This window comes from Tripterygium wilfordii, chromosome 5, assembly GCF_013401445.1.
Source record: "Tripterygium wilfordii isolate XIE 37 chromosome 5, ASM1340144v1, whole genome shotgun sequence".
NCBI classification, from domain to species: Eukaryota; Viridiplantae; Streptophyta; class Magnoliopsida; order Celastrales; family Celastraceae; genus Tripterygium; species Tripterygium wilfordii.
Genome location: NC_052236.1, coordinates 11545589 through 11566713, shown reverse-complemented (window position 1 = coordinate 11566713; position 21125 = coordinate 11545589). Strand labels below are relative to the sequence as shown.

The 21125-nt window shown below is 37.5% G+C and overlaps 2 protein-coding genes across 3 annotated transcripts; one reads left to right on the top strand and one right to left on the bottom strand.

Moving 5' to 3' along the window:
* Positions 1 to 1385: 1385 nt before the first annotated feature.
* Positions 1386 to 8140, bottom strand: LOC119998751 (phosphatidylinositol 4-phosphate 5-kinase 9-like). 2 transcript variants are annotated; one of them, XM_038846153.1, is made up of 9 exons: positions 7984 to 8140; positions 6011 to 7374; positions 5318 to 5485; positions 4467 to 4632; positions 3886 to 3996; positions 3454 to 3641; positions 2918 to 3075; positions 2195 to 2360; positions 1386 to 1890 (listed from the first exon to the last, which is right to left on the bottom strand). In XM_038846153.1, exons 2-9 carry the CDS (start codon positions 7276 to 7278, stop codon positions 1620 to 1622), a joined length of 2496 nt encoding a protein of 831 aa, XP_038702081.1. In that variant the 5' UTR covers positions 7279 to 7374; positions 7984 to 8140; the 3' UTR covers positions 1386 to 1619. The 2 variants fall into 2 exon arrangements, with proteins under 2 accessions (XP_038702081.1, XP_038702082.1); XM_038846154.1 differs by lacking the exon at positions 1386 to 1890 and having other exon boundaries at positions 2218 to 2360; positions 2883 to 3075.
* A 4669-nt stretch (positions 8141 to 12809) lies between these two features.
* Positions 12810 to 20723, top strand: LOC119998850 (WD repeat-containing protein 3). Its single transcript, XM_038846311.1, has 12 exons — positions 12810 to 13137; positions 13776 to 13991; positions 14120 to 15208; positions 15695 to 15817; positions 16307 to 16488; positions 16583 to 16814; positions 16975 to 17184; positions 17374 to 17502; positions 18290 to 18358; positions 18955 to 19077; positions 20057 to 20107; positions 20196 to 20723. Exons 1-12 carry the CDS (start codon positions 12904 to 12906, stop codon positions 20361 to 20363), a joined length of 2826 nt encoding a protein of 941 aa, XP_038702239.1. The 5' UTR covers positions 12810 to 12903; the 3' UTR covers positions 20364 to 20723.
* Positions 20724 to 21125: the final 402 nt, after the last annotated feature.

The following is a 21125-nucleotide window of genomic DNA, read 5'->3' as shown; positions in this document are numbered from 1 at the left end:
TATTGGAGTCCGTAAGAGTGTTGTTTACATTTACTTAAGAATTACAAACAATCTTGCATACTTCCATAAAAATGGGCAGTTTATTTAATCTTAATTTATCACAAATTTAATAATTAGCTAGGAAGGGTTCGTCTAATCAAAGACAGCTAACTATCACAACCAAACTTCCTTACAATTCATGTAATACCATATTAAAAAAAGTGTGATTTGAGGTTTGCAACCCTAAAAGCTATAGCTAGCTCATTACAGTAACTATATATATACACACCACAGTTCTCACATGCAGACGTCCGCTTCCAACTCCTGAAACACAAGGAGTCTCACAGTGGGATCTAGTTCTTGATTTCTATATTGCCATTGATTTGTGCGAAACGGTGAAATCTGCTTGTGAGACTCTCTATATATAGTAACATTCTCACATGCAAACGTTCGTATACGGACGTCCACAATCATGTGAGTGTAATAAATCACAGCAAAAGTGGAGGCATTTTTGAATTCTAACATGCCGCATCTATCGTTGAAGTAAGGATCCATAAACAAAGTTCATAGGAGAGAAGTACTATATATATATATATATATATATTTCTAGTGTGTTAATTAGATTAATGAAGTAATGAATCAATATTAATGTGTTGTCATAAGGTCATATATATGTAATGTCATCTTGGTTGAGGTTCATGGTACCGCTACCCACCACTCTTTTTTTTCCTTGATTTGTCTTGTACTCTTGTTCCTCTCTAATTCTCTCACTCTATCAGCTTGTTTATTAAGCAACGACAATCCCTCTAGGGAGAAGACTTGAAACAAAGTCGCAATAATTAATTAGTTGCGATAATTATGTAAGCCATAGATGGGGCAGTTGACATTTGGGAGCTGGCTTTGTTATCTTAAACCCACTCAAATTTCTCTATTGTCTTATGCCTCTAACAAAGGGACTCTTAGATGCTCTTAGTGGTTTGGAATTTGGCTATGGCCTAAACAATAATGCATGAATCATGATGGGAGCTAGTTGGGAAAATAAAATACACGACCATGTGGATATTAATTAATAATATTCAAACATAATTAATCACTCAAGTAGGCCTAACCATCGATAAATTCTGTTTGATAGAGAACGATATTGTACAAATTTATCCTTTTGACATCTGATATGAGTCTAAACTCATATCTGAGGCCCGCACAGCTATCTATAAGTTTTTTTTAAAAAAAAAAAAAAACTAAAAACGATATTGTACAAGTTTACCTTTTGGACATCTCATATAGGTCTAAACTCAAGTTTTAGGCGCGCGCCGCGTACACATAAGTTTCCCGCTTGACAAAAATCTAAAATGGTAAATTGGATCAAAATCCAGTACGTGACCACAAGAGTATTGCTCTTAGTGGAATCAAACTAAAATCATCCAAGTCCATACGATTTGATTCATTGACCCTAATGGATCAATGGGCAAAATTCTGCTACAGCCTTTACAACACCATATGAACTCCTGAAATGTTCTTTCTACAATAAGCATTTATGACTTCGAGCCATTGGAGAGTTCTGAAGCATACAGCAATCACATATCTGTGTCAAAAGGGAAATCTCACCAGATGTAGATTCATAGCGACTTATTTTTTTAAGTTCAAACAGCATTTGGAGGGAACACCTTCTGAATGAATTCCAAGAACCGTTGGGAGTAAAATGTCGGATCGACGGCCGAGATGGACAGGGAATCAAACTGCATAGATTTGTATGCATGCTCAATCTTCTTACTCATGTTATACTCTTGCAATATGTCAATGATACCGAGGTATAAAACGACATCATATACTTCATGAAATGTCTGCTTCGCCTCGTTCCCTGGGATCTGCTCTGCTCTTGCTGGCATGTTCACACCAAGCTGGATTTGAAATCTGCTTACAAAAATGTACCAGCCAAAAAAGGGGCTTAAAATGCTGGAAGTACCATAGAGAACTTCAAAATATGCAATGTCGCTACCATTAGCTGTGTCTACATATGGTTATAATCAGATGCCTACCCCTAAATCCGCTTAGATGTTGTTTTCCCACTTGATATGTATTATATATGAAGTTCCAGTACGTGTGGAGTCGGCTTTTCTAGGGTGGCTTTCAGTGAAGGCACTAGGCTTGCATTATTTTAATACAGTTACTATGATATCTAATAGGGAATTCTCATGTATCATAAAACATATTGTACCTTGCCGTGCCTGGAAGAAGGAGATCCACCTCCTCATCACCAGCAGATGATGCTCGCAAACGGCTACCCCTGATGTGAGAGCCCACAACAACACTATCGTCATCTGTTCCACGAGGGACCAAGACAAGGCCTTGAGGGTAGTTAAAGATTTCATCCTCTATTGTATCTGTAATTCAAACATTACCAGCATATTCCAGAAGTCAGCCAACCATCCTAAATCACTATTCAACTATGCAAATTTTAGGGAGGTGAGAACATTCGAGCAAGATCGGTATAGGACTAGAGACCAAATCTTACATTCTGGGTTGTGTTAAAATGAATAAGCAAATATGTCACTCATCCCCGCAAGGAATGCAATTTAAATAAGAACAAATAAAACAAAGGGACAAAGGTCATATCCGGTGTCGATGTCAACACTCATTTGAAGCAAGCCAGTTTTTCAAATGAATCCTTTACAAACTTGTCAGTGAATCCAGCCGGACCTGTATAATCAGAGCTGTTAAGTCTCAACCTGTTAACTTGATGAAGACTGAAGAGAGACCTAAGTAGGTACATTACTTGCTTCCTTTTCTTTGTATTGTACAATCATGTTAATATTTTAGTTTCCTTTTTTTCTTTTATCATTAAGGAGGGGGGAAAGGGATACAGAAGAATAGTTTTGAAAACAGATCATAAAGCAAGCCCACACCAGCAGATAAGTGAATAACATATGAGAAGCACCACCTTCCTCGGCTAAAACTCCCAGTCCATCTCCAACTCTACTCCGATTGTAGGACGTGAGAGACTGGAGGGGTTGGGGTGCTCGATAATGTACACCTAACAGAAGGCTGTAATCCATAATGTGCTGTGCTTCCAAAAATTTACTGTCAATCTCAATCTGCCTGTATACAAGGGAGGAGAAAAAGCATGACACAGAGTGAAGATATACACACCAAATATTTATCCAAGGCAGGTGTAAGAAGAACTAAGATTTGTAACGAAAATTAGCATCTTTAAGACTTGGACAGCTAGTCACATATGTCCTTGAAAAATTAACTTCATGAGAACTTAGGCATTCAAAAATATTATAAAATCAATGATCTTTTGTGGACAAAAACTAGATTTCCATACTTACTTACAAATACGCACTTAAACTTCACTCATAATTTTCATTGCATGTACAACCACTAAGTTCACAACAGTAAAGTATTCAACCATTTATTCAATAAATTCTAAAAGTCAGAAACAGAAGTGTATAAAGATTCAGATTTATCGCTTACTTTAACAAAGCATTCCGCCAGGAAGGTTCCAAATAGAAGGAATAGTTGAGATCCAAATCTTTAAGTGTGGTGCTCTCATCAATTTCAATCTTCTCCGTAGAACGCCCTAGTGATGAACCCTTTAAATCAAACCTTCGATGTATCCTTAATTCTGTGCAGAACATATTTCCCATAACTACAAATCGAAACTGCAAAGAAGCCATTTGTTTTCAAATATCAGCTTCTTTGAAATTGCAAAAGTGCATAATATGTTATCTTCTTCTTTTTTTTTTAAAGATCCAATAGTTTCATACATGATCCAACGGTCAAAATGTTACATACTTTCTATGCATTATTTTTTGAGATTTTTTAAAATTATTTTATACATCAAAAATGTGGAAAGAAGGGGATGACGTACCCCAATCCAAAGCGGGAATCCACAGTGTTTATTACCTTTTGACCACTTGAAGGTTTGATCCTGTGAAGACCGAAGAACTTTGTGATCAGTGTGTTCTCATACATCCTCACATGATGATGATAGTCCGGAAGCATTTTCTGAAGAACCTGCAGAGAGGAACTTGGTTCAGGAGAACTTATTTTAAAATAATCCTTAAAAACAGAAAAAGAGATTAAAAAAGAGTTGAACATTAGAAATGAATTTAATTGAACGTGCAATGATTAAGGACCCATCATAAAAGATACACCTCCAGAAAAATAATGTAACAATAAGCTTTCGGGTGAGAATGAAATCCTTTAATTTGAATCACGATTAATTCGTATATCATGTACACACAAATACCCAAACAGTATTAGTCGTACGCCAAGCCAGTTAATCAGCAGGAAATTAAGAAAATTGAAGAAAATTGAATAATGTTCTGAAGCTTTAGGGACAGGGTTGAGGGAGCAATTATTTATTGCAAAATTGAGATGGTTAATTAAATTTCAAAGAAGAAAACACAAGGCTTCGGTTTAAAGGAAGTTGTATATCATATCAATCACCTAGCAACTCTAAGGTGCACATAGAGATGACGAACCTTTACTTCAGATTTTCGGAGTGTCTTAATCATGAAACGATCATCTTGAGACAGGAAAAAGATACTACCACTTTTCCCAGGGGAAGAAAGTTCCCTAAGAGCATCATTTCCACAAATGGACATCATGTAGTCTGCAGCATCAATCTTAAACATCTCCCTCAAATTCCTATAATGATTATTAAGAAGGAACATAAACCAAAAGGTTAAGTAAATGGTAGCTGAAGCCTCTGAATGCATATGCAGATTAGAAATCAGAACTTAGAACTCAAAGAACTGATTAATTTCAAGTTTTAGACCATCAAGAAGGAGGTATGATAACCTACATAGCATCAGGGATCTAAGCATGCCGGGGATGGCAATATAACTAGAACAAAACATTCCAGCTCAAGAAACATAGAGACATAGAAGATATTTATGTTGCATTCATATAGTTGCAGATTATGAGTGGGACAAATCCAAAAATTACTAGGACTGTAGTACTTTTTATTTACTGTTTATTTGACTTGGATACTTATTCAGGTATGAACACCACTTATCTTTCAAAAAATCAAAGAGCATTCATCTTTCAAAAATGAAAGAGAACAGACAATTTGGTAGAAAATTAACTCAAAACACTGCATTGAACTCAAGGTCTGTTAAGCGTGGCTGTTTTTATGTTTATAAATGATGAAGGAATATAGGTCTTGAAAACTAAAATCCTCTGAGAAATTGACTGCCATGTCTACAGATTAAACTTACTATTGGAATCACAGAGGGTAACTTGAAGTTTATGGCAATCACAGTTAGTGCATCTTATGAGTGGTGCTCAATGAAAAATCTAAACATTATGACAAAGTGAAAGGCAACCAAACCTGAAGACCATTGGGCAATAATCTTTCCACTTGAAATCCTCCGATTGATGAGGTGGTGTCAATTGAGATCCCTCTTTTGGAAAATTCATCCAAAAGCTTGCACGAGGACCAAAGTCTGATTGTCGAACTTCTCGTCTATGCACAGGTGTAATTTTTCCCACTGTATATCTGAAACAATGATAATGCACGTCCAACAATTGCCGAAGAGACAGAAAGGAAAACACGATGACAACCAGTACAGTGAGCAGTTCATCCCCTTTCATGCATTTGACAAAGGATGTCATACTAATCAAATCAACGAACAAAACATTTACATGATATGTCATTTCCAAAGCAGACATGAGACATGAACAATATATGTCATTTCCCTACAGAATAAATCAATCTAAACCATGTTCATGAAACTAAGAATTTGAAGTATCAACCCAGACCCCTGGCTAAAATATTTGATGTATGAAAGCTACAGAGTGCTGTACCTCATGAACCTCTCAGTGATTTCATCATTTCAAAACAAAATGGACAAACTCTAGAAGGAAGAACATCGAAAAGAAAAACTTGCGAAGGAAAAAAATGGAACATTAATAAAAAAAAAAAAAAAAACAGAAAAGGCGTAAAATGTATGAAGGGTGTAACTTTTTGAAGTCCCAATGACAGAGTATAAATGTATAATACGAATTAAAAATGTGAGTATACCTGATTCCGAGCTGCAAACTGAGCATGAGATCATAACTCCTATGCCCCTTAATAATTGCTTCACCAGGTCTCTTAACCTCTTTTGCAAGTCTCTTTTGTCGGCGTCTCGCTCTTCTTGAAGATGAGGAGAATTTATTATCTAGTACAATTTCACTAATCAAAACACCTTGCATATATTCTCGTTCAAGTATTGGTGGGGTGTTTGTTTCAATGTCATTGCCTCCACCATCTAAGGTAGAGTCAGATAAGCCTAATGAGGAGTCATTTCCAATTACTTTTTCAATAGCTACCTCAAGACTCCAGCGCCTTTCTAGGGACACATTTTGGTAGCGAGACTGCTCCAAGGTTAACAAGTTTCCCTTGGATAGTTTATCAGATGAATTCTGACGAGATCCCTGGTTCCCAACCTTGACATTTCCCATATCCACCGAAGAAGCGTGATGGATATGTGTATGATTCTGCTTTATCAAATCTGGAAGTATCCCTCTTTTTCTCAATGCATTGAGGTAAACTTTTTGTACAGCCGGAAACCGCTTACCTATTGGGTAGAATGATCCTTTTCCATCTTTCAGACCTCGTGTCCAAGTCCCAACATAGCAACCACCATCGCTCCATGTGTATACTCCAAACCCATGCATCATGCCATTTAACCAGTTCCCTTCAAATAAGTCCCCATTTGTCCAAGTAAGAGTCCCTTTCCCTGACATTTTCCCTCCTTTCATGTTTCCCAAATATACATTTCCATTTGCCCAGGTATACTTACCTGGCCCTTCTGATGTTCCCTGCATCCAAGAGCCCTCAAAGATATCTCCATTAGAATATACTTGAGTACCCAATCCATGTTTGAGATTCAACTTCCATCTTCCTTTATAGGTCAACTTATTGGATCCAATATATGTCCCAGTACCATGCATATAACCACCTGAAAATTCGCCCTTATAGAAAGATCCAGAATGCCATTGAAGTTTTCCATTCCCATGCCTCATCCCCCGTCTCCACTCCCCCTCATATATGCAACCATCTGACCACACATACTTCCCTGAACCCTCAGGCTTGTTGTCAAGCAATGACCCAGAATATGATTCCCCATTAGGAAGTAAAAGCTCCCCCACACTGAAGCCAGAAATTTCAGAAGAACCATGGATAGATTCACCATTGGTTAATATAGATTTGTGGTCCTCAAAAGAGATGGCACCAAGGGACTTCGTTCTTTCGGCGCATGAAAGTTCTTGTTCCACATCATTGGCAGTGGCCACGGGACCAGACATGCATAATGCCCAAAAGGTTACAAAATGGGATCACTTGAAAATTCTTACTATTAAAATGCTGATGTCCCTCAAGATGTGAAAACCTTCTCCTTTGATCTACGAACATAAGAACAAAAATTAGTTAGTATTAGCAGAAAAAACGAATTTTGAGTAAATATGGTCACATTCTAAAGCATCGTCTGTATTAACCGCAAAGCCTTACACCAGAAGCGGCCACTTCATCAATCAAGAATTTGTATATACACAGAAGAAACATGATAGAAAACAGAAGAAACAGACTAGCTAATTGCATATATTAGACACAGGCATGCTGAAAAGATACAATGAAGAACACATCATAAATCATTTACCATCAATACAAAACAAGCTAAGCAAGAACAAAATTTCACTCCAACCTCAAAAAATCACAGCAATAAAAGAAAATCAGAGGAGTATTAAGACAGCAATAACTCATGAAAAAAGTCAACTAGGAATGCCGTTTAAGCATTGACAACAAAATACAGGAATCTCTCAACACGAATACGCATTTGGATCTTCAAATCCCGCAACACTAAAGCATCTAATGCCATTCCCTCTCTTCGCTTACTTCCTCCGCAATCTTCAACGCAATTCAGCTCTAAAACAGCTACGAAAACAAAACATACACGCAAACACAAACAAGCACACGCGGATGCAGAGTAATGAAGCAGAGAAGAAGAAGAGTACCTTCAAAGGAGAGGGAGAATCGAGAAGTTTCAGAAGCCGGAGCTGGTAAGGTTAGGTTGTGGCTTTGACAAGCTGGATTCCATTGACTATATATACAGAATCTGGTGGTTAAGAGTGAGTCGATAAAAAATTCCTCTGCTTGCTCTGTTTTTTTTTGCCTTTTTTCTATTCTATCTTTTCAATGTTGACAATTAAGGATCGAACCCCACGCTCGAGGCTTAAAGCTACCTTAGATTCACCAAACACATGATACTATCAACCCCCATTCTAATATAATATTAATATCGGGTCTACTTTGGAGTGTGTTGTGTTTCGACTGCTTGGGAGGTGACATGAGGTAAGGCGAGTTGTGAAACTGTGACGAGGTGAGCTAAGTATAAATTGGGGATAAGTAACGAAAAAGATATCGTCTTTCTACTTTCAAAAAATGATCAACTGAGCCCCTCTATTTTTTTTGGGTCAAACAAATCCTGATCTTTCAAACAATCATCCAAAAGTAACACTTCGACCATTTTTCTGTTATAACAGAGATGACGTGACCGTTAATTGATGATGTATAATTTTTATCTTTTAATTGATATTCCACGTGATAGACATTTGGTATAGGTCAATGAAATGATGACACGTGTCTAGACACCTCAAACGACACCTTTCTCAACTCCTCCAAGCTCACCCCACAGACTTCCTACCCTATCAGCCATGGCGACACCATCAAGCTCGGCGAGTGCACATCCATTCTGTGAAACCGCCCAGGATCACCAGACAAGAGGGAAACATGAGAAGTAGCAATGTATAAGGATCAATTGAAGATAAATCGCATAGCACTTCTTAGATTTTGGAGAATCGATGGCGTGGGAGGCCCAGGAACGGTGGGCTTTGAAGAATGAAATTAAGAGCCTGAGAATCTTGTTTCTCATCCTCTGTAAAGAGATCTACCGCTTTTGGATCTTCAGATTTGTGGGTTTTGCTCGTCGTATAGAACTTCAATCTCGACAACTTATCAAATCCTATTGAGATCTCACCCGTAAAATTGTTACCAGCAAGATTGACGCGCACAGGATCCTTCATTCCAAACAAAAAACTCTAGGATTTCATTGGAAAAGAGGTTTCCATGGAGGTACAAATTCCGAAGCCTATTACACGAAGTAATATCGGATGAGAGCATTGATCCAGACAGTGAGAGTTCACAGCTGGTTAGGTTACTAAAAATACTTTTGGGGAGTTCGCCGGATAACTGGAGAAGGCCACTTTGTGTTTTATTCTCTTTTTAAGCCATGTCATTCTACAGTTTTTTTTTTACATTTTTATGCAAAACAAAGCCACGTTACATAATAACATTCAAATCAGCAGTTTTAACGACAGAGAGGCAAAAGGGTTAACGAGTACTATTGTTTGAAGTACATGGACTTATTTGGTCAAAAAAAAATAGAGAGGCTTGTTTGGTCCTTTTGTGAAAGTACAGGGACTATTTTGTTACTTATCCTCATAAATTATGAAGAAAACGATGATAGGACGTCACTTGTCGGGGTGTCTGTTTCCCACGTTTGCAACGCACCGTTTTAGGGCCGTGAGCCGTTTGACTTGATGTGTCTTTGTGGGCATTGAGGGTGACCCTCGGCTCCACCATTTAAAATCGAGTATCCATAGCAGTTACTCCTCGTGCCGACGTACGATGATGACTGTATATATTTATTTATTTGTATATTTGGTGTGCTTTTTTTTTTTGTACATTTGGTACGGTATAGAAACATATTTGCATTTCCAACATGATATCAACGCCAAAATTTTGCAAATATAAACTCATGATGCATACTGGTTTTGCTTTCGGTGACGTTTTAGGTGGTTGGATTGACGTCAGATATTGTTCTCGATTCTATTGAGGATATCTGCACAATAGAACAAGTGAGTTAAAAGGAGCCCTGATGGTATGCTTGGGGGATCCTCTCCGACACTCAAGTCAATATGTTATCAACTGGAGAGTGCTCGGTGCTTAGAGCGTTCTCTCTCAAGTAGCAAGTAAAAGTGTAAGGGTTTAGAATCATTTACTTATAGCTGGAGGTCCCCTTTCATATGAGTCGAATGAGATCTTCTTAGAAAATTTTCAACAGGATTTTTCGGACGATGAATCTTCCCTTGATTCTTTCACGATTTTGTCCCTTAGAATGTTTAGTCACCCGAGGCTTATGAGGTAAAATGCTCGGTATTATACCGAAGGTCATCTCGGTCTTTGCCGAGACGTTCTCTTCTCGGTTATCGTGCTTCATGAGAGCTCCTCGATACCTTTTTCTCTGTCGGACATATAAGCTCTGCCTTGGTTGGCGATCGAGGTGGCTTTTCAGTTGCAAGTTAGTTCGATATTGCGTGCCACATGTCAATATCTCAATGGAGGGTGTTTTGAGATCATCATAAACAAATATATATATATATATATATATATATATATATGCTGAACCACACCGTTCTATAGTTTTTTTTTACTCTTTTTTAACCTTTATCGTCTTTTGTAGATTAGTTAATGATGAAACTTCTTATAAACTCAAAAGTGTACATGATTCTCTATAGGAGACCTAAAGCCGTTGAGTTGTAATACACTTTTTAGATTAAATATATGTATTCTTTTCCGTTTTCCCCAAAATAATATTCTGTCTAAACATGAAAAAGACAATGTTACATATGAATTTTGTGTATGTAATTTGGTGATCTAGTTATATGACATTAAATAAGGTCTATATTAATGGATATGATTGGGCAATGATAAGCTATAGAGCAGTTGTAACATATTGAAAAAATGCGATGTAACATATATGCAAATACTTTGTTGGATGATATTAACTTAGTGTTCAACGAAGAACGACAATATACAAGTTTACTCTTTGAACATTCGATATGATTCTAAATTCGGACCTAAACCAAGAAGTTCTCACATGACAATAGAGTAAGATGCACGAAAGTCCAACGCGTGGCCACAAGAATATTGTTTCCAGTTAATTTTTAGTGTTTGAGATTTAGGGTTTAAGAATTAAGACTGTTTGATCAACTTCAATTTCAAATACGGTTTGGTTTGAGATTAAAAATAGAGGTATTTATATAAACTCCAATAAAAACGACAAAATGACTGTATTTATCTTCTACCGACCTCATGCTAATCTGGCAATTGTTCCGTCCATGCTATCATTTTCAGTTCTATTGATCATTTGTGCGGGATGTCGAGGAAAATATTGGCATAGTTTGGTGTAACAAGTTATAGCTAACCCAGTCCAACAGTTCTTGCCTCTGCTGAGAGAAACGCCACCTTCAAACTCTCTACTTTCCAGCCAGAAAGTGCACTGATAGGTGATCCACCATAAGGAAAAAAGAAAAGAAAAGAAAAAGGCATAAATATGTAAGTGCTTGGTCGATGACATTTCAGTACCTAACAATTGTGATTGTCAGTTTTGTAGGTGCCACTTAATGATATCATTTTGTCCCCTTTTAGTCTCTGCTTTCGGTCCGCTCATACTGGCCCGTACGGCTTTATCTTTTCAGCTCATATTAGTTTGAGTATAATTTGAAAGTTTGACCTATTATATTATATTGCTCGAGGTGGGACAAGAGATTTAGCTCATTTGTTACTTAGTAGTTCTCCCAACACCGTCAAACTTGACATTGTAAAAATTTATGGCTTCGTCTACTTGAGTCGGTGCTATAGGTCGGGTGTGTATGTATATATGTATGATGAGGTGACAGGTGCGATTGGGACCAAAACCATAGTTATCACTATTATTATTTTTTGTTTACGTTGTGGACTATAATAATGATTAATTATTATCATATAAAGAAATTAAAGAGGTCGCTAAATTAATTAATTTGAGTTGGGTTGTCACTTTCCAGTTTTCTTGGAGGTCTAGTGCCGCAACCGGCCAATCGTATCATTCTAACAGTGAGGTTTGATTCTTCATTTCTGTGTTGCCATTATTTGTGTGAAACAATGAAGTACGCATGCGAAGTCCGTATACGAATGTACGCATGTGAGATTCATTATAAATATACACATAAGAGTGTAAAATGTGGCCCACTCTCTCACCGGTGATTTGGGAACATGTAGTTTCTAAAACAATGAACTCCACTTGTCATTTCGCTTTCGTGCTTAATTAGTTTCCAAGTATTGAATACTGGTTCTCTTAAGCCGTCTCCGAAATACTTAAGCATAGAAAATGCATTTGTTGTGTAAGAAATGTTTGGACTCTACTTATATGTCACTCGGTTGGATTATACCAATCCGATATGAAATTACAAGCCTTGACACTCTTCCGCATTGGTCCATTCGAGTATGAATGGAGCTCACGTCTAAATGGACCGAGTATTCACTTCAATATCATGTTAGAAATTCAAATCCAAGCACATCAACAAATATTGTTTGCTTTGGGTCATGGGTTTGCACAAATTTATTCTCATGAGTCGTCTCCGAAATACTTTGACTCGAAAACCGTGTTTATTCTGTGAGAGGTGCTTAAACTTTACTTATATGTCAATTTCATCAGATTGATGTAGGATTACAAGTCTTGACCGAGTTATATATTAGAAATTCATAAAGACAAAACATTACTTCGGTATTCAAGCACGAAGAGGAAGCAAATCAACTTTGGGCCTGCTCAATTATCTATTGGGCTCAATTCGAGCCCGCCTAACCATCGCTTACTGGCCTGCTCAAGACTACATTAGTCTGGGCCTTCTTATATACCTATTGGGTTTAGTTGAGGCCCGTGTGACCCACCTTCATATTTATCGTATATGGGCCTCTTCGAACGGGGCCCTGAATATTTGTTTTTGAGAAATAACGGTTGCGCCGTTGCGGAACGCAAAATCTTTAAACCCTTTAGGAAAGTGTAAAACCCCTACGAAACCGAAGCTGAGACCTGAGAGCAGCAAAGCGAGGCGGCAATGGTGAAATCGTACCTGAGGTACGAGCCGGCTGCGGCATTTGGAGTAATAACTTCGGTTGATGCGAACATCAGTTACGATTGCTCGGGGAAGCATCTGCTTGCTCCGGCTCTAGAGAAGATCGGTGTATGGCACGTGCGGCAGGGTGTCTGTACTAAAACCCTGACTCCTACACCTTGGTCTCGTGGTCCTTCCCTTGCTGTCACCTCCGTCGCCTCATCTACTTCCTCTCTGGTAATTAATGGCCTTCTCGTACCTTGATTTGTTTGTCCATAGCTTGATTACTGAAAGAACGGGAAAGTGAACGGGATAAGTTCGACTGTGAATTTTTTTCGTAGAATAGCTTAATTTCGATCAAGAAAGTACAAAATTTGAGTTTTGGTGGTTTGAGGTTTTTTGAAAAGCTAATGTTGGTTCTGTATTGTAAATTTGAATTTGAAGAAAATTTATTTTGAAAAATAAGAACAAGTTTAATGAGAAAATTTTAGAAATTTTGAATTCTTCATTAATTTTGAACAAGTTTTTAGAAAATTTGTTTTGAACGCATCCTTGTGGTGCTTTAGCTTTGGTTGAGAATATATATTTATTTTCATAGTTTTCTGTGAACAGATTTTAGGGTTTAGGAAACTCTACTTTCTTTTTACGCGAATGTAAATCGTTTGGTCTCCTGAAATTAATGATCATGTAATGAAATGCTGGCAAAAGGGAATTTAAATGTCTAGCAAAGAAATTTGTGCGACCTGATTAATGGTCGCATCATCACATTTCCTATTTCTGGTAAAAAGAGAAGGGAACGTTATATCTAGTATGTGAACACGTGGTGCTTGCGAGTTCTTTAGTTTGTATGGAAGTGATGGTAGCTCTGGATGCAGGTAGCAAGTGGCTATGCAGATGGAAGTATAAGGATTTGGGACCATGACAAAGGAACCTGTGAGACCACATTGAATGGACATAAAGGTGCTGTATGTGTACTGCGGTACAACAAACTTGGATCTTTTCTTGCATCTGGAAGCAAAGATAATGATATAATAATATGGGATGTGGTTGGCGATACTGGCCTTTTTCGTCTTCGGGGGCATCGCGACCAGGTTTGTTGATTAGCCTTTGGGTCATGCCTTTTATGACATGAATAAATGGCTCCTTTTGTTTTTAAAATGATTTTTCGGTTCTTTTCTTAAATTTGGTGATCCTTTTCCATCTGCTTTGTGTGCTGTAGGTGACAGACCTTGTGTTCCTGGACTCGGGTAAGAAACTTGTCAGTTCCTCAAAAGACAAATTTTTAAGAGTATGGGACCTTGAAACTCAGCATTGCATGCAAATAATCAGTGGCCATCATAGTGAAATTTGGTCCATAGATGTTGATCCAGATGAAAGACACCTGGTCACCGGTTCAGCTGACCCAGAACTTCGCTTTTACACAATTAAGCGTGACCTGCCTATATCTGATGTAAATGATGGAGCTTCTGTTAGTCAAAATAAATGGGAGGTTTTGAAGCAATTTGGCGAAATTCAGAGACAAAGCAAGGATAGAGTTGCGACCGTCAAATTCAACAACTCTGGAAACTTGTTGGCTTGTCAAGTCGCAGGGAAAACAGTGGAGATTTTCCGTGTACTGGATGATGCTGAAGCAAAGCGAAAAGCAAAACGTAGGCTTCACAGGAAGAAAGAGAAGAAATCTAAAAAAGAACTTGTTGACTCTACTGAAGCTAATGACATAATCCCTGAAACTACAGATGGAAACAACCCAATAGTGACAACTCCTGATGTTTTTAAACTGCTTCAAACAGTCCGGGCTGGCAAAAAGATATGTTCCATATCCTTTTGTCCAATTACTCCAAAGAGCTCAATGGCCATTTTAGCATTGTCATTGAATAATAATTCATTAGAGATTTATTCTATCGAAAACAATGCAACAACAAAAACAGTTGCTATTGAACTCCAAGGACACCGATCTGATGTCAGAAGTGTTACTCTTAGCACAGACAACACTCTTTTGATGTCAACTAGTCACAATGCTGTAAAATTTTGGAACCCTAGCACCGGTTCTTGCCTTCGAACTGTTGATTCTGGTTATGGGCTGTGTGGTTTAATTCTTCCTCATAATAAATATGCACTTGTTGGAACTAAAGCTGGAGCAATAGAAATTATTGACATTGGAAGTGGCACTTGCACTGAAAAAATGGAAGCACATGGCGGTTCTCTTCGGTCGATTGCTGCAATTCCAAATGAAAATGGTTTTATCACGGGAAGTGCAGATCATGAAGTCAAGTTCTGGGAGTACCAAATCAGACAGAAACCTAGTCAAGTATGTTCTTCATACCCTCTTTTAGTGTACATATTTGCTCATTATCACTTATTATAAATCCATTATTTTTTTTTTCACTCTTTCTGAGTTTAAAATCTGCATATTGATGCCATACTATCTTCGGGAGCACAATTGGACTATCTAATACTAGTGATTCGAAAGCTTTTGGCATGCAAGGGCCTAGTTTTTGTTGAAATTAAACCTTTCTAGTCTTGCTATGAGGATTTAGATAGCACCAGTTTGTGATCTCATATGTAGCTCTTCTATTGAATTGATGCTGTTGGGTGGTAGTATCATTTCCAAATTGCAAGGAATAAACTCTCTTTTTTGACATCAGAGTATCCACTAAAAAATTCAAAATTATTTAGGCCGTATCTTTGTGCATTAGTTTCAGTTTTTCTTTAGTCAGCAACTTCTTTTTAAATGATTAGTATCACTTCTTTTTTTTGGTTGGTGTATTTTTATACCATCAATCTTGCTCTGCAGGATTCAAAGCGCCTAATTGTGTCACACACAAGGACTATGAAGATGAATGATGATGTTCTTGTGGTTGTTGTTAGCCCAGATGCTAAATATGTTGCCGTTGCACTATTGGATTGCACGGTCAAGGTCTGATTGAATTCCTTACCTTTTGCAATTTTACCTGTGTTATGTCTTCTTTCATTTTAGATTCATATTCTTTTGCATCTGATCCAAGTTGGTATCACCTTCAACTTCCTAACATAAGGTTCATTAAGTGATTTATTTCCTTGTTTAATGTAATTTTGTTCCAGTCTTCATCTTTACTCTTTCAATTTTGTGATTTGAAATGCAATTTAAACGGATTTCCAAAATTTAGATCAGCAATGTTCAAGAATTTCGGAATCTGTTTGTTAGGCACAAGACACATAGACATGCAACCATAATCAAGGCGTACCCATATATATGTAAAGTTAGTTTTGTGAGTCTGGGACATCATGGGGTTTGCTTTTTACTCATCATACCGATCTTGTTTTGGTGTTTTTAATGACTCATCTGAAAATTTTATTTCTGTCAATCGCATATTTTTTGCTGCATTTGGTCATTATTATTCTGACGTATTTATTTCAATTGTTTCAGGTGTTCTTTATGGATTCTCTTAAGTTTTTCCTTTCATTATATGGTCACAAGCTGCCTGTGCTATGTATGGACGTTTCATCTGATGGAGATTTGCTTGTTACCGGCTCAGCTGACAAAAACTTGAAAATTTGGGGTTTGGACTTTGGTGATTGCCATAAGTCTATTTTTGCTCATTCTGATAGGTGTGGCACACATGTACATGATTCTTGAGTTTGGTTAGTGTTTGTGCTGTTTTTTCAATTGTGAAGGAAGTCTGATAACCTGTTTTTTTGGCAGTGTTATGGCAGTGCAGTTTGTTCGCAGTACACATTACTTGTTTAGTGTTGGGAAAGATCGTCTGGTAAAATATTGGGATGCTGATAAATTTGAGTTGCTTTTAACTCTTGAAGGACATCATGCAGATGTATGGTGTCTAGCAATCAGTAACCATGGCAATTTTTTGGTTACGGGGTCTCATGATCGATCAATACGCCGTTGGGATCGTACTGAAGAGCCATTTTTCCTTGAGGTATCTTCTTATTTTCTGACTTCTGTGCATTTGAATGATACACTTAAGAAAAAAATATATTACCGCTCTCTTAGTTTCCTAATCTTACACCTGATGTAGTTAAGCCATGGAGCTTGTTTAAAGTTTTTATCTGATCAACTCGTGCTATTTGAATTTACAGGAAGAGAAAGAGAAAAGGTTGGAAGAAATGTTTGAGTCTGACCTTAACAGTGCATTTGAAAACAGATATGCACCCACAGAAGAAATACCTGAGGAAGGAGCTGTGGCTGTTGCAGGAAAGAAAACGCAAGAAACTCTTACGGGTACTGACTTAATAATTGACGCCCTAGACATAGCGGAAGTAGAGTTGAAGCGTATGGCTGAACATGAGGTATAGTGGTGATTCTCCCCTCCCTTTTGGGCTTCTTCAATGTGCCTGCTAATTAAAGGCTCATACTGCTCTAAGATAATCCATGCTTTCATTGATTTTGTGGATTCTCTCTCTTGTAGACAACTTCTTGTGGTTGACCTTGAATATGCACATCTATTGAAATTGATATATCTATATTTTATCTTTCAGGAGGAGAAAAAGAGGGGAAAAGTTGCTGACTTCCCACCAAATGTTGTCATGCTTGGACTCTCTCCATCGGATTATGTCCTCCATGCGCTTTCAAATGTTCACACCAACGACCTAGAGCAGACTTTACTGGTGAGAAAGCCCCCTATTTGAGTATTTTAGAAATAAATTTATATTTTTAACTTGTTGAGGAAAATTTTCTGGATCGGCACCCCTCTGATCACCACGGGAAATTCTGTCTAGCTGACTTTTTTTATTGTATCCTGCTTGCTGACCTGTAAGTTAGGTAACTGCTTTTGGGGTTCCGCCTTCTTCTGTCCCTTAATAAATTTTTTTTCCTGTTTATAAAAATTGAAAGAAAGATACTCTCTGCAAACTTATTCCTTACTAATTATTAAGTTCCTGCCACAAGTAATTTTTTTGTTTTCAGTTATTACCACATAAGATCTTCTTCTCTTTCATTATCGATTATGAAAGGTGTAGAACATGTTGGTCCTTGTTGGATGAATTCTAATGATTGCTGTATTAAATAATATTTGGTCTTCTCTGTGTTCTATTATATATACATCCAGCGGAATGCAATCAAGACATCATAGTTATTCCAATAATTACTCTGTTAGCTTGGAGCAAAATTGTTCAATTATGTATGTTACATATATTTTGTTACACATGATCGGATATCAAAATTTATATTGGTTTATCTACAGACTAATAAACTCTGAACAACTTTAAAAGAAGAAAAGAAAAATGAAAGTACTTTCACCTCAAAGTAAAGTGTTGTATGTTTCTTTCTAAGTTTCTTTTCGAGCTAAAATGACTTTGTCATCTAGATCATGAAGTGTTGAGGTCTTCTTTTTCTGGTGCCACCCGATACTGCTATATGGTAATGCTCTGACTGAAATTTAGCTTTTCTTTGCAGGCTTTGCCATTCTCAGATGCTTTGAAACTTCTATCTTACTTAAAAGATTGGATCTCGAATCCTGATAAGGTTGGCATGTTTGCACTCTTAAGATATGCAAAGTCATTGGCATTCCTGAAACTGCATGCATTTAGTATGTTAAATCAGTGGTCTGGTATTTTCTATCTCAGTCTTTGACTGCATTCCCATGAGTCTCTCATTGGTATTTCTGCCAATTTGGTTTTGCAACAATTTTGCATCATTGGAAGTTTCACTTGCTTCCCAGTTTCTGTGGGCATGATTTTAAAAAAGGGGAAAAAATCTTGGCAAGAAATGAGTGCCCACCTATCTTAGAAGTGGGAGCCCCGCTGGTATTATAAACTATAATATTATTATTTTTGCAGCAAATATGCTGGACTTTGTTGGTTTTCCTATTTTAACTCTCTTGAAGGTTGTTTTTTTTCTTTTTAAACTCAAAAAAACTCTCTGACTAGTTTTTTTCCATTTACTTAACTCATCTGGAGATATTAATATACATTTAGTATAGGTGATATCTGTCCAGCTATTAACTGTATTAGAGAGCATACTTATAAAAGAGCTGGGGTTGATTATCAGATGGGAATGGAGTTGTATTGAAGTTATTTCAATGAAGGTTTCAATGCAATTTACTTTCTATGGAAGTGCAGGTGGAGCTCATTTGCAGGATTTCTACAGTACTGTCGCAGACACATCATAATCAGTTAGTTTCCACTCCTGCTGCTAGACCCGTGTTAACTTATCTCAAAGACGTTCTCTATGCAAGGGTCAAGGTAATACCGAAAGGAAATTTCCTGCATGGTTGCTTGGTCGCTTTGTCTGTTCCATTTTGATATAGTTATATGCATTTCTGTTGAGATTGTCTTGCAAACCATTTCTCATCGAATATTGGTGTAACAAACCCATGCATATCACCGGAGGTCCCCAATTTTGGATAATTATAGCATCTCATTCCAATGATCTTTTTGGTTATAATATTGACAACAAGGCAGTTCTGTTCTGGTCAAGGGCGGATTAATGTATCGGCTGCTCCATGGAAGTTACCATCATGTTATGACAGATGAAAAGAATAGCTAGATATAAATTTGCTAACAGGAATAGGTGCTTGTGAAATCAAGAATAGGTGCTTTGGTAAATATAGGATAGGTCCTTACGTATATGTTATAAAAAGAAAGGTGGGATTGCCTCTATATCCACCACCCCTGACACCAATCTGGGTTGAGTTTCTTTGGATCACGCCAGACCCAACATAACCTACACCTACCTCCATCCCGTTTACTTGCCTTCTCTAGGCAGGGTGAGAGAGATTGCTGTTTTATCTGCTCCAATTGTCTCATAATGTAGCCTATGAATCTTTGACTGGTTTTACCTCATAATTGATTGTTTTTGAAGACATTTTGTATTCCACGAGTCTCAGTTTAGCAACTATGGTCAACTCTTTGGGTACTAGAACCTTTTGTATTGTTCGTAAAAGGATCTTACTTTATCATTAGCTCATTCTGATGTTTTGATGAAGTCTTGATGTATATGTGGTTGCCATGCTGAACTTTGTCCAATCATTATCGAGTTTGAATCGATGATTTTTTACTTTAGACAGCATGGTAGTGAATGCCTGGATGGTCACTGCAAATTTTGCCTCCTTGGTGTTCCAGTTTTAGTGCAGAGATCAATATGGGTTTAGTTTCTGTGAGAAGAATATAGCTTTAGAAGCATAAAATTTTGCACTGACTATATGCCTTTTGAATGTATCAGGAATGCAAAGATACTCTTGGTTTCAATCTTGCTGCGATGGATCATCTTAAGGTGCAAATGAGCAGACGATTTTTAAAAAAAGAATTTTCAGTTGAAAACTTCGCTAACCTTTATCTTTCTCGATCCTTTCATACTTCAGCAATTGATGGCTTCAAGGTCAGATGCACTCTTTCGCGATGCAAAAGCGAAGTTACTAGAAATCCGTTTGCAGCATGCAAAAAGTGTAGATTCAAGAGCATTGCCAAAAGAAGAAAGGCGGAAAAAGAAAAAACAGAAGAAATCAGATGATATACACCCTTGGAGTTGATTAAGAGAATTTTGTTAGAAATGGATTACACTCGGTATTTATTCATCACTACTAATGACATGTCAAGACGGCCCAGGCAACTTCAGTATTGCAAATTAGTGGTCAATCGAGCCTCGAGACTCGAGAGGCCTCAAGTGAGATTTGGTTTGCACTTGAAGAACGGCCCCAAATATATCCTTCTGATATAGAAAATCAACCATATGGTTTCTTTCTTGTTTTGTGGTTGAAACCTACAGTTCTGTTTATATATCCTCTTTACTGTGACTGTAAAATAGATAGCATCTTTATTTGAGCTAGAGCTTCAAGTTGTTATCCTTGGTATTTATTTAACCAGTTATGGTCATTAAAAAATTTCCTCTATGCTACCGTTTACATTGCTGGCAAACGTTAGAGAGACAAGCATGACTTGATGGAGGGTTGCACCAGCCTCCATTGGCATTTGGTAGACTGTAATTTGGTGGGCAAAGGTTAGTCCCTGTAACAATGAGAGATGGACTGCTTGGCTTGCACCATTAGGGATCATCTACAGATTTGATTTCATAACAAGCACCACAAGCTAGCCCATTGTTGAACAGGCTGTGCTCAAGGCTCAAGCCATAGCCTTGAGTTTTGCTTTCCATAGAGAAAGTGATGACTCAACAGCCATCTACATATGACAAACCCTAATTATTATTATTATTGACAAAAAGTGATAACATAGTGGTGAGATTACACGTCAATAAAAGATTGAGCGATTAATAGATAAGGAGTTTTCACAATTTA

Excerpts from the sequence above, each read along its gene's own strand:
- LOC119998751 (XM_038846153.1), bottom strand. The coding sequence starts at position 7,278 with ATGTCTGGTCCCGTGGCCACTGCCAATGATGTGGAACAAGAACTTTCA. Across the intron at positions 2,361-2,917 it reads GGGAGTTTTAGCCGAGGAAG|ATACAATAGAGGATGAAATC; the intron begins GTGGTGCTTCTC and ends TTTGAATTACAG. Across the intron at positions 1,891-2,194 it reads CTTCTTCCAGGCACGGCAAG|ATTTCAAATCCAGCTTGGTG; the intron begins GTACAATATGTT and ends TTTTGTAAGCAG.
- LOC119998850 (XM_038846311.1), top strand. The coding sequence starts at position 12,904 with ATGGTGAAATCGTACCTGAGGTACGAGCCGGCTGCGGCATTTGGAGTA. Across the intron at positions 13,138-13,775 it reads CCTCATCTACTTCCTCTCTG|GTAGCAAGTGGCTATGCAGA; the intron begins GTAATTAATGGC and ends CTCTGGATGCAG. Across the intron at positions 15,818-16,306 it reads TATTGGATTGCACGGTCAAG|GTGTTCTTTATGGATTCTCT; the intron begins GTCTGATTGAAT and ends CAATTGTTTCAG.